Here is a 13,111-nt window from a genome sequence, read left to right as displayed (position 1 = left end):
CATTGCTACCACTAAATACATCTAGGCATAGATAATTATAATGTGGCATTACATAAAGTGTCAGATAATGCTAATGTGGCATTATATAAAGTAGGTCAGCTCTGCAAAGGCCTCAGAGAAAAGCAGATTGTATTTCCTTTATAAGTTACACTCCTTACTCATCTTTCAAGTGAAGGTTCACCTCAAGAAGGCTTTCCTAAACACCGAGACTAAGCTAAAAGCTTTCCCTTACATTGATACAATGTATCAGCTCTATCAAAGATAGATACAAGACAGTTTATCAACTCTATCAAAATACTTTTCACTGTATTAGAGTTACATCTTCTGCTACACTATACCTTTCTTTAGGCTGATCACCATATCTTACTCATCTTCATATCTGTAGTACCTAACACAGTGTTTGGCACATAGTAAAGAAGAAAATGTTGGCTGAACTGAACAGAAAAAATACCAGGCTGAATCAAATCTGGGGGCAGGGACTCTTAGGAGCTGTGTGACCTTGGGAAAGTAACTGAATCGCTTTCCTCATTTATAAGACACAAAAAATACAGGTAGACATATAATTTGACTATCTGTGTACACATAGCTCATCTACTCATTCTGAGACCTGTGAAGATCACATGGTGAGGTACACAGAACACTATCCAGACTCAACCTTATGCTGTGTGAAAAGCTGCTTTGTTTGTTTTTTAACAGTCAAGCATGATATAAAGCATGGGCTCCTCTTCCCATTTCTTCCTCTCTCTAAATCCCCTCACAAAGTTCCACCACAGACCATGATTGTTGTTCCAGCTGGCTCTGGCCTCTAATTCAAGGCTCCCCTCTTTCCCATGTCCGGTTCAATTCCATCCTATGTACCAGAAACTTGATTAACTCTCCTAAATTGGCACATTTACATGCCATTCTTCTGCTCAAATCCTTCAGTGGCTCCCTACTATTTAGACCAGGGGTTGGCAATCTTTTCCGTAAAGAGCCAGCCACTAAATATTTTTCTTTACATGGGACCTATGATCTCTGCTGCAACTACTCAGTTTGGCTGTTTGGTACAAAAGCAGCCATAGACAATACAAAAAATACATGTATTCCTACAAATATTTTTGGACACTGAAATTTCAATTTCATATAATTTTCATGTGTCACAAAATATGATTCTTTTAATTTTCTTCAACCATTTAAAAATATAAAAACTATTCTTAGTTCACAGGCCATAAAAAACAGGTGGCAGGCTGGATTTGGCCCAGAGACCATACTGCCAACCCTGGCTTTGACCATGTAGCATTTGGCCAAAGCCTGAAAGAAACAGACAGCCAAAATAAGATATTCAATGAATGTGTCTTGTTTTAAAGAAAAAAATCAGTCATTCATTCACCATCTCAGAGAGACAAAATACCTGGAGAAAGGAATAGGGAATAGAAGGTCTAGGTATCCCACAAGCAAAACACTTTATTTTGAGACCCAAGGAAAGGAAAGGTGGGATATGCTGGAGCTGAAGATGCTATGACCTCTGGAGGAAGAACTCATTCAACATTATTTGGAATCTTAGGTATTATCAGCCTCTTAGTAACTTTATATTAATTAGGAAAACCTAGGGGCACCTGGGTGGCTCAGTCGGTTAAGCGTCTGCCTTCAGCTCAGGTTATAATCCCAGGGTCCTGGGATCGAGCCCCTACATCAGGCTCCCTGCTCAGCAGGAGCCTGCTTCTCCCTCTCCTCCCCACTTATGCTCTCTCTAGCTATCTCTGTCACTATCTGTCTCTGTCTCTCCAATAAATAAAATCTTAAAAAAAAAAAAAAAGAAAACATATTTTGGGGTGCCTGGGTGGTTCAGTCGGTTAAGCATCTGACTTCGGTTCCGGTCATGATCCCAGGTTCCTTGGATCAATCCCCGAATCGATCCCCATGTCGAGCCCTGCATCAGGCTCTATGCTTAGCAGGAAGTCTGCCTCTCACCCTCTCCCTCACCCTCTGGCCCTCTGCCCGTCTGTGCTCTTAAATAAATAAAAATCTTAAAAAAGAGAGAAAAAGAAAAAGAAAATCATATATTTTGACCCAACTTTACTGTATAACTAGAGATAACTTCAGGGGGGGAAAAGCTATTTCTACTTTGTCTTTTTGGCAGAAAGGATTTGAAGCAGCTTCTAAAAACAAACAAGGAACACAACACAATATATACCAGCACTGGACGTTGAGCCAGCTAAGTATATTAATTGGAAAAGAAAAAACAAAAGTTACCATTTGCACACAACACAACTACACAGAAAATCCCCCCAAAATTATAGACAAACTATTAGAATCAATATGTGAATTTAACATCCAAGATGGATGAAAGGTTAAAAATCAATTATATTTCCATATATTTGCAACATACAAGGAGAAAATGAACTTTAAGTAACAATACTATTTATGAGAGTATCAAAAACCGTCAAATACCTAGAAATGAATCTAAGAGATATGAAAGACCTCTACACTAAAAATTCTAACACATTTTTGCAATGAATTAAAGAAGATACAGATAAATGGACGGATCTACTGTGTTCATGGATTGGAAGATGCAATATTGTGAAGATACAAATTGTCTCTAATGGACCTATAAATTTAATGCAAACTCAATCAAAATCACAAAAGGTTACCTTGTGGGGTTTAGCAAAATAATTCTAAAATATATACAGAAATACAAAGATCCCTAAGAACAGCCAAGATAATGTTGAAGAACAAAGTTAAAGGAATTTCCCGACCAGATATTTAAACCTACTAAAAAGCTATGATAATTAAGACATTATGGTAGTGGTAAAAGAAGAGACAACGGAACAGAATAGAGTCCAGACATAGAATCCATACATACGGTCACCTGGTATCACAAAGGTAACAGTGCAGTGCAGTGGGGAAATAATGGTCTTTTTGATAAATGGTGCTGAGTCAACTGGGCATCCAGATTGGAAAAAAAAATGTACCTTGACCTCTACCTTCATACAGTTATACGGCAATGAAACTACAACTATATGCAACATATGGATGAATTTCATAAATAATACCGAATAAAATAAGTTCAGACACAAAATGAGCACCTACTATATGATTCCACTTAAATACAATTCAAAAACATATGATGTAAGAAGTCAGGATAGTGATTATCCTTAAGGGAAAGGTAGTGATAGGAAGGGGCTTGAGGAGAAATATTGGGAGGCTGGTAACATTCTGCTGTTGATCCAGGTATTGGTCACACTTTATGAAAATTCATCAAGCTATACATTTATGATTCTTGTTGTATGTTACATTCAGTTAAAAAAAGTCCAAAAAATCAAGGCAGATAGAAGATGAGAGTGGAAAGATACAATGAAATGAAGGGGGAAATTAATACATAAAAATAAAAATATATGCTTAAGACCCTAGATATCTGGTAGGAATGGGGCACAAGTGTGTCTCTGAGCTTCCTTGCAGCCACGGTAAACACAACAACACAACAATTAAATGATTCTGTGTTCATAAGATAAAAACAAGTCAATTGTGCTCAGAAAGAACATAATTATTCTGAGAACTGAGGTCTGAGAAAAATTTCTCCTGAAGGTTCTCAAAGACAGATGTTGTGTAGCACAGTGAACAACCTACCTTTTCAACCTCATCCTAACCTCATCCTCATCCAGTGTCAAAATGACCTTCTCCATAGGCTGATGCCATAAAACCAAAGAATAATTCAAAGGGAGTAATTTGGGGTCAAAGAGTAGGATGGGGAGAGAAAAACACTGCAATGCAGGTGTGCCACTTGGGTGGTACAGATGTATAGGAATAAATGGTCTACATATCCTCCAGAATATCATTCATAAATAGTATTTTTATTTCCATTAAACCAAGGTTTTGATAAGCATTGCCTGGCAGTGAGTTCAAAGTCACATTCTCTAGGATAGGTACCTGGAGTCCAGCTATTGCATATTGTCAATAAAATGGGGGCGGGGGGGCACCTGGGTGGCTCAGTCAGTTAAGTGTCCAACTCTTGGTTTCAGCTCAGGTCATGATCTCAGGGTCGTGAGATGAAGCCCCACATCGGGCTCCACACTGGGCGTGGAACCTGCTTAAGATTCTCTCTCTCCCTCCCCCTTCTCCCCTACCTCGCTAAAAAAAAAAAGAAAGAAAGAAAGAAAGAAGTTTAGACAGTCATTAAGCCATTATATTGTGGTGACTCTACATGATATTTTGCTTATATTGAATTTCTGAAACTGGTATGTTAGCACATACCTCTGCCTCTTCCCCCAAAAAATAATGGTGGTGAGGAACAGGAGATATAGCCACTCATTGAACTAGTTAGTGGAACTGGGGATAGGACTGATAGCCTCTGAAAGACTATCAAAGAAAGTCAATATGCAGAGTAAGTATTAAATTATTATTCATGTCTCTTTCATAAATAAAAGATCTGTTCTCCCCATAGCATGTTCTAAGCAAGATATTCTACAACCTACCCTTTACACTCATGGATAACATAGCCACCCTCCTCAAAAATTTTCAGTGGCTCCTCATGCCTACTAACTTCAAAGTTATTAGCAGGGATATTAAGTCCTTTACACAAGCCTAATCCTGCCTTTCCAGTCTCATCTGTTATCTCTCCCTACACACCCTGGGAATCAACCACACCTCACCACTCAATGTTTTCCCAACGTGCCATATGGTCTCAGACCTCCTCTTGTCTTTGCTTATGTTCTTCAGATTTGGTATTTTCTCACAGGGAAAGAAGAAATCAGGTGTTCAGAGTTTGTGGCAATGCCCTCTTGTGGCTGTCACCTCACTGTCCCAGAAGAGTGATTCTTGCTTTCTGTAAGTTCACCCTCAGCCTCCATGTCACAGGGCTGAGCCCTAAATGAAAATGTCCTTGTGAGCATGTATGTGGGGTTAGTGAATCATTTACCCTACAATATGGCTCCTTCTTCTTTATATCCTCCTGTTGGATTAGCCTCAGGCCCTGGACACCGTTCTGCAGGCCTCTCTCATATAGGGCTTGAAGTCTGGGAATTTCTTCTTGTTCAACAGCTACTATAAGCTTAAAACAAAAACAAAAACAAGATAAAGAATATGGAGAGTTAAACATATGATCAGCTATAAAAGATAAAGTCAATAAAAAATAACAAATTATCACATGATTCAAATTTGTTTGATTTTTGTCTACTTCTCCCTTTCTTCATGACCTCAATTTCCTCCTCCATTGAAAAAAGTTGTCTTAAGAAAACTGCATTAAAACAAATTTTCCCCCAAAGTAAGATGTAGCCTCAATTTCCACTTCTGCCATCATAGTTGCTCCATGAGTCTTGCCCACAGCAACTGTTATCATTACTCCCTCAATTCCAAAGGGGAGAGTAGCACAGATGGCACAGTCTTTACAATTAAAAGAATAAAAAACAAAAAACAAACAAACAGAACAGCCTTTTTATTTCTATAAGAGTATATAAAAAAAACAATATATCAAAAAGACAGTGGTACTCAGTATAATGGGATATCACTAACAGAAAACTATCCATTTTATTTCCTGGAATAAAGTATATTATAAACTATCTACTAATGCATTGTATTGCACAGGGGAAAAAAACAGTAAATTAGTCAACTTTACTCAGTATTCTTTTTCTATTTATTTCTGGGCAAACTATCTGTCTGAGGTAGTTTCTTAACAGCTACCGACAAAGAAAAGCACAGATGCATATTCACAGGTATATTAGAATTCACAAATTGCTATTTCATAGCAAGAAGTCACCAGAATTTCATGAGATAATACTTTTAATCAAGGTGTAAAGGTTATTTAAATCTGCAAATAATTAACCTTAAAAATAGAAGTGGAATCAAGGAACACTATCTAGAAAGTGAAAAGACAACCCAAGGAATGGGTGAAAATATTCACAAATCATATAGCTGATAATGTCTAATATCCAGGATATATAAAAGAACCCTTATAATTCAATATAAAAAGTGTCAATGCAATTTTATATCCTGCTTTTTTCACTTAACACTATGTTGGGACCGTTATTCCACATTATTTTAAAAAGTCTTCATAGCATCTTTAATGGCAACAAGAAACTTTTATTCTTAAAAACTACATGGAGAAGACTTACAAGGAAATATTATGAATAACTGTATAGCAACAAATTAGATAATCTATATGAAATGGAAAAGCTCATAGAAAAACACAAACTTCTGAAACTGACTCAAGAAGAAAAAGAAAATCTGAATAGGCCTATAACAAGTAAAGAGATTGGATGAGTAACTTTAAAACTTCCCACAAAGAAAAGCTCAGGCTCAAGAGCTTTCTTTACACATGAATGCTGCCATATGTTTAAAGAAAAATTAGCTACAACTCTGCATAAACTCTTTCAAAGAACAGAAGAAGAGGGAATACTTCTTACCCAAATCTATGAGGCCAGTATTAGCCTGATGATATCCAAAACAAACACAGATACAAAAGAAAATAAAACTGCAGACCAATATCCCATATGAATATTGATGCAAAAATCCTGAACACAATACTAGTAAACTAAGTACAGGAACATATAAAAAAGATGCGACCAAGTGGGATTTATTGTAGGAATTCAAGATCAATTTAACAACCAAAGGTCAATTATTATAATACACCATATTAATAGAATATAAAAACATGATTGCCTCAGTAGAAGCAGAAAAGGCATTTGAGAAAACCCAATACCCTTTTGTGATAAAAAAAAACATGTAACAAACTTGGGAGCGCCTGGATGGCTCAGTTGGTAGAACATGTGACTCTTGATCATGGGGTTGTGGGTTCAAGCCCCATGCTGGGTGTAGAGATTACTTAAAAATAAAAATCTTGGATGGGGTGGCTGGGTGATAGACACTGGGGAGGGTATGTGCTATGGTGAGCACTGTGAATTGTGTAAGACTGAAGAATAACAGACCTGTACCTCTGAAACAAATCATACATTATATGTTAAAAAAAAAAGATAGTAGGAAGGGAGAAACGAAGGGGGGGAAATCAGAGGGGGAGACATACCATGTGAGACTATGGACTCTGAGAAACAAACTGAGGGTTCTAGAGGGGAGGGGGGTGGGGGGATGGGTTAGCCTGGTGATGGGTATTAAAGAGGGCACGTACTGCATGGAGCACTGAGTGTTATACGTAAACAATGAATCACAGAACACTACATCAAAAAATTAATTAATTAATTTTTAAAAATAAAAAAATAAAAATCTTGGAATAAAAAAAACCTTAACAAACTAGCAATAGAAAGGAACTTCCTCAATCTGACAAAGGGCATCTATAAAAAACCTATAGCTAGCATCATACTTAATAGTGAAAAATTGAATGCTTTCTCCCTAAGATAAGCAACAATACAAGGATGTCCATTTTCACTACTTCTATTCAACACTGTATTTGTGGGGCGCCTGGGTGGCTCAGTCGTTAAGCGTCTGCCTTTGGCTCAGGTCATGATCCCAGGGTCCTGGGATCGAGCCCCTCGTCGAGCCCTGCATCAGGCTCCTGCTCAGCAGGAAGCCTGCTTCTCCCTCTCCCAATCCCCCTGCTTGTGTTTCCTCTCTCACTGTCTGTCAAATAAATAAATAAAATCTTTAAAAAAAACAAAAACAAAAACACTGTATTTGTGATTCTACCTGGGGAAATTACACAAGAAAAAAATATATAAAAGGCATCCAAGGGGCGCCTGGGTGGCTCAGTCGTTAAGCATCTGCCTTCGGCTCAGGTCATGATCTCAGGATCCTGGGTTTGAGCCCCGAATCGGGCTCCCTGCTCAACAGGAAGCCTGCTTCTCCCTCTCCCACTCCCCTAGCTTGTGTTCCCTCTCTCGCTGTGTCTCTCTCTGTCAAATAAATAAATAAAATCTTTAAAAGACATCCAAATTGAAAAAGCAGTACAACTATTTGCTTGCAGATGACATGATCCTGCATATAGAAAATCCTAAGGAATCCACACACACACACACAAAACTATTATAATGAATTTAGCAAGGGTGCAAGAGAAAAGAATATATAAAAAATCAATCATAGGGCGCCTGGGTGGCTCAGTTGGTTAAGCGACTGCCTTCGGCTCAGGTCATGATCCCAGGGTCCTGGGATCGAGTCCCGCATCGGGCTCCCTGCTCTGTGGGGAGCCTGCTTCTCCCTCTCCCACTCCCCCGCTTGTGTTCCCTCTCTCGCTGTGTCTCTCTCTGTCAAATAAATAAATAAAATCTTTAAAAAAAAAAAATCAATCATATTCTATACATTAGCAATGAATAATCCAAAATGAAATTAAGAAAAAATTCCCCTCACAAAAGCATCAAAAAGAATAAAATACCAAGGAATAAGTTTAACAAAAAATTGCAAGACCTGTACACTGAAAAATATAAAACACTGTCGAAAGAAATGAAAGAAGATCTAAAAAAATAGGAAGACACTCCCATGTTCATGGTTTGCAAGATTTAATATTTTTAAGATGGCAATACTCCCCAAATTGATCTATAGATTCAACATAATCTCTATCAAACTTCCACCTGTTTTTTGTTTTTTTTTTTGAGAAACTGACTAACCAACCCTAAAATTCATATGGAAATGCAAGGGACCCAGAATAGCCAAAATAATCCTGAAAAAAGGACAAAGTTGGAGGACTCACACTTCCTGATTTCAAAATACAATAAACAGCCATAGTAATCAAGATACTTTGGTATTGGCATGAGGATAGACATACATCAATGGAATGGAATCAAGAATCCTAAACATACCCTCTTACATTTATGCTCAAATAACTTTTTTTAAAAGATTTATTTATTTATTTGAGAGAGAGGGAGCATGCAGGGAGGAGCAGAGGGAAAGGGAGGCTCAACTAGACTCCTCACTGAGCACGGAGCCTGAGATCTCAACCTGAGATCACCTCCTGAACTGAAACCAAGAGTCGGACACCTAACCAACTGCACCACCCAGACACCCTCAACTAATTTTTGATAAAGGTGCCAAAACAATATAGAAAGAACAGTTTTTTCAATAAATGGTGTTGAGACAACTGCATAGCCACATGCAAAAGAATGAAGTTGAGCCCCTTCCTCAAACTATATACCAAAATCAATTTAAAACTGATCATATACTGGAAGTATAGGCGCAGGGGGTGGGGTTGGGGGGCTCTGCTTCCGGTGGCAGGGTCTAGGGAAACAACAGTAGACCAGTAGACCAGTGAAGGTAGAAAGCCCCTGAAATAGCCAAAGAAGCAGGCCACGGAAATGAACTAGGAAGATAAGGCATTTAAGCAGAAATAAACAGAGAAGACACTCAAGGGGCTAAAAGTGAAAGCTATAGGAAAGGATCTTCCGGCCATAGTTGGAATTAAGAAATCTGGCAAAAAATAAGCTGCTCCTTGTGCCTTGGTGGCAATGGTGATCCTTAATTCCGAAATTCCTGTTTACATATCTAGATTACCTGTCATATCTGTTGCCACCTACAGCTAGAATAAAGTGTCCTCTTGGATGCTGTTGTACATTTAGGAATACATTTTTGTAAAAAAAAAAAAATGTATTGTACAGTGGCTCATCTTCTCCTTAGTTCTTCTCACTCAGCCATTTCTACCCTAGCTCTGAGTCAGAGCAAACCCAGCCTAGAATCCTGCCAAAGTCTACTAATCAATCTTTGATCTACCCCAATTCTGTACCACTGGAATTAAAGCAACTCATTGGGGGGAGGGGGGAGGCTGTAATCATAGATCTAAATGTCAGAGCTAAGGTTATAATAAAACTCTTAGAAGAAAAAAATGTATGAGTAATTTTTCAGGTTAGGCAATGATTTCTGAGATACGACACTAAAACTATAAGCAACAAAAGGAAAAAAGATAACTGACTTCATCAAAATTAAAAGCTTCTGTGCTTCAAGATATATCATCAAGAAAGTAAAAAAGAAAATTTATAGGAGAAAATATTTAGCATTATTTAAAATATTAGTATTACTATTATTACTATTTTATTTTATACATAAAAACATTTTAATATTTTAGTAGTGTTTTAGTAAATATCATATAGCTGATAAGGGGCTATACCCAGAATATATAAAGAACACATACAACTCAAGAATAGAGACAAGTAATCCAATTTTTTTTTTTAAAGATTTTATTTATTTATTTGAGAGAGAGAGAGAATGAGAGAGAAAGAGCACATGAGAGGGGGGAGGGTCAGAGGGAGAAGCAGACTCCCTGCCGAGCAGGGAGCCCAATGCGGGACTCGATCCCGGGACTCCAGGATCATGACCTGAGCCGAAGGCAGTCGCTTAACCAACTGAGCCACCCAGGCGCCCGACAAGTAATCCAATTTTTATTTTTTTTTTTTAATTTTTTATTTATTTATTTTTTTTTTAGAGAGCGAGCGAGAGAGAAACAGCATGAGAGGGGAGAGGGTCAGAGGGAGAAACAGGCTCCCCGCGGAGCCGGGAGCCCGATGTGGGACTCGATCCCAGGACCCTGGGATCATGACCTGAGCCGAAGGCAGACGCTTAACCATCTGAGCCACCCAGGCACCCCGTAATCCAATTTTTAAATGGGCAAAAGAATTGAATAGACATTTTTCCAAAGACAAATGAGTAGTCAATAAGTTATGAAAAGATGCTCAACACCATTAATTACTAGGGAAATGCAAATCAAAACCACATTGACCTACCACTTCACATCCACTAGGATGGCTAAAATAAGAGACAGACAATAACAGTGTTGACAAGGATGTAGAGATACTGGAATCCTCATTAGTTGCTGATACCAATTTAAAATAGTGCAGAACTTTGAAAAACAGTTTGGCAGTTCCTCAAAATGTTAAAACTGGTGTTAACAAATGACCGAGGAATTTCACTCCTAGGTATCTATCTGAGAGAAATGAAAACATAAGCCTACACAAAAACTTGCACATAAACATCCATAGCTGCATGATGCATAATAGTCAAATGTGGAAACAACCCAGATGTCTTTCAACTGATAAAGAGGTAAACAAAATGTGGTATTCCTACACATTGGACTATAAAAAGGAATAAAGTACTGATTCATGCCACAAGATGAATGAACCTTGAGAACATTATGCTAAGAAGCCAGTCACAAAAGACAACATATTATAGGATTCCATTTACAGGAAATGCCCGGAATAGGCAAATCCACAGAGAGAGAAAGTATATTAGGAGTTGTCAGAGCTGGGGAGAGGTAGAAATAGGAAGTGAGAGGTATTGGGAATAACTGTTAATAGGCAGAGGGTTTCTTTATTAGGTGATGAATATGTTCTAAAATTAGACAGTGGTGACAGTTGCACAATTTTATGAATATACTAAAAATTGAACTGAACACTTTAATAAAAGGATGAATTATATGGTATATAAATTATATGTCAATAAATCTGTTATTTTTTAAATTACAAGGAGTGAGTCGTACCACTTTCTAGTTATTTCCTAATATTAGATTTTGAAAATTACATAAAGAAAGAAAAGCAGTTTTTTTTTTAACTCAACATCAAACATCACTAAGAAAATGCTAGTTACAAGTAAGTCAAGGCCCTAGCAAAATGCCTTACCTTGCCACATTGTTTGTAGGAAATTCCCTTTTGGTTACAATACTCATAGATGAGGGCTGCACCTTGTACACACAATTTAGCTTTCAGAGATTCAGGTTTATAATAAATTCCACTATGTATGACACCACTGTTATGTCCAGTCTGGTGAACAGCTACCGGACAAGAGAAAGAGGGTAAGAAAAAATACACAATGCATACAAAACCTCGACAAAAGTGGAGGAACAGACATAGTTGAAGCCATTAGAGACCACATTATTGAACATTCTGTCTGAGTTCGTTCTTACAGGCAGGGCACTGGTAACTTCCTCTACTAGCCATCCCTGGTGTCCATGCCACATCCCCCCAGCCCATCTTTGATTTCAGTTACAACTCTGGTGCACAAACCCACCTCTCACCACCAGCAAACCACTTCAAGGGCCCACTATAGCTCTGGGCATTCTGCATGCCCATTCCTAACAAGTGGAGGAGTGAGGGGAGAGAAGACTATGCCTCAATATCCCAGGGGTAATCATCAGCCAGTAGAAACACTAGCTGATGAACAAATGAGCACAATACTTAGAAATGTTGATGTAGCTCCTCAGAGGTCCCAGAGGAATCAAGCTCACAACAGCAACCATGATAAAGTACCCTCCTGTGGCTTTTCCTCCTTCCTGGTTTACTCTCCACACCCCCTCGCTCCTGCCTCCTAAACAACCTTTCAAATAAATCACCTCTGCTCAAGTTCTAGTCCTAGGCTCTGCTTTATGGAGAAACCTAACCAGGGTACTAACATCAACATTCAACATGAAAGATGCAGGATTCAAGAAATGAGCAGGTATTCAGGTTAAGCCCAAAGAGCAACACTGATATTATACATACCTAAATCTTTCTCCTTTTCCAGAACACCAATGGAAAGTGCTGGATGTCGCAGGATGAGTGCTCTGGCAGAGGCGAGGCCCACAATTCCGCCACCGATAATGACTACATCAAATGAACTTTAAGAGAAAGTCACCTTTAAAGTAATGCATGTTTACAGTAGGTCTCATAAAACTCCGTGTGCATAATTTTCATCATTGATGAACAGTTAAACTATTAATCTGTAATCATGAAAACCAAATATTTATTGGGCTTTATGTTATTGGCTTCTTAACAGAAACAGCCTTTAAGAATTAGAGGCACTGCCGGGTCAGTAGTATAAACAGCTACACCCTGCAGGCAGGGTAACTAGTTGCCTAAACTACTCTCCATCTCTAAATCTCCACAGCCCTCTGTTGGGGCTGGCTGCATCTGTGATTACTCTGTTAGTCATCACACTCTTCTCTACCATCTATTCGTTTGAAATTCAAGGGCAGGGGCACCTGGGTGGCTCAGACTTTTGGTTTTGGCTCAGGTCGTGATCTCAGGGTCCTGGGATTGAGCCCCGTGCTCAGTAGGTAGCCTGCTTGAGCATTCTTTCTCCTTTCCCCTCTGTTACTCCCCCTGCTTGTGCGCGCAGGCTGTCTCTCTAATAAAATCTTTAAAAGAATAAATTAGGAAGGCCATGTATAGTCTATCTAATTCAGCAATGAGAAGAAGAAAAATCTACCTTTAGCACCTACCTCATGGTGAAAAAA

The 13,111-nt window shown here is 38.5% G+C and overlaps 1 protein-coding gene across 1 annotated transcript in view; it reads right to left on the bottom strand.

The window, feature by feature from the left end:
• Positions 1-13,111, bottom strand: part of L2HGDH (L-2-hydroxyglutarate dehydrogenase) — a 44,067-nt gene that overhangs the window by 26,866 nt on the left and 4,090 nt on the right. Inside the window, exons 2-4 of the mRNA XM_034993313.1 lie at positions 12,378-12,493; positions 11,520-11,671; positions 4,895-5,026 (exon numbers count right to left, since the gene is read on the bottom strand). Coding sequence (XP_034849204.1) covers positions 4,895-5,026; positions 11,520-11,671; positions 12,378-12,493 — 400 coding nt within the window. The remainder of the gene's footprint in view (positions 1-4,894; positions 5,027-11,519; positions 11,672-12,377; positions 12,494-13,111) is intronic.

The sequence above is a fragment of the Mirounga leonina genome, unplaced genomic scaffold (assembly GCF_011800145.1).
Source record: "Mirounga leonina isolate KUSES-001 unplaced genomic scaffold, KU_Mleo_1.0 Mir_82, whole genome shotgun sequence".
Classification (NCBI taxonomy): Eukaryota; Metazoa; Chordata; class Mammalia; order Carnivora; family Phocidae; genus Mirounga; species Mirounga leonina.
The sequence above is the reverse complement of the archived record's forward strand: the minus strand, read 5'-3'. Positions and strand labels throughout refer to the sequence as shown.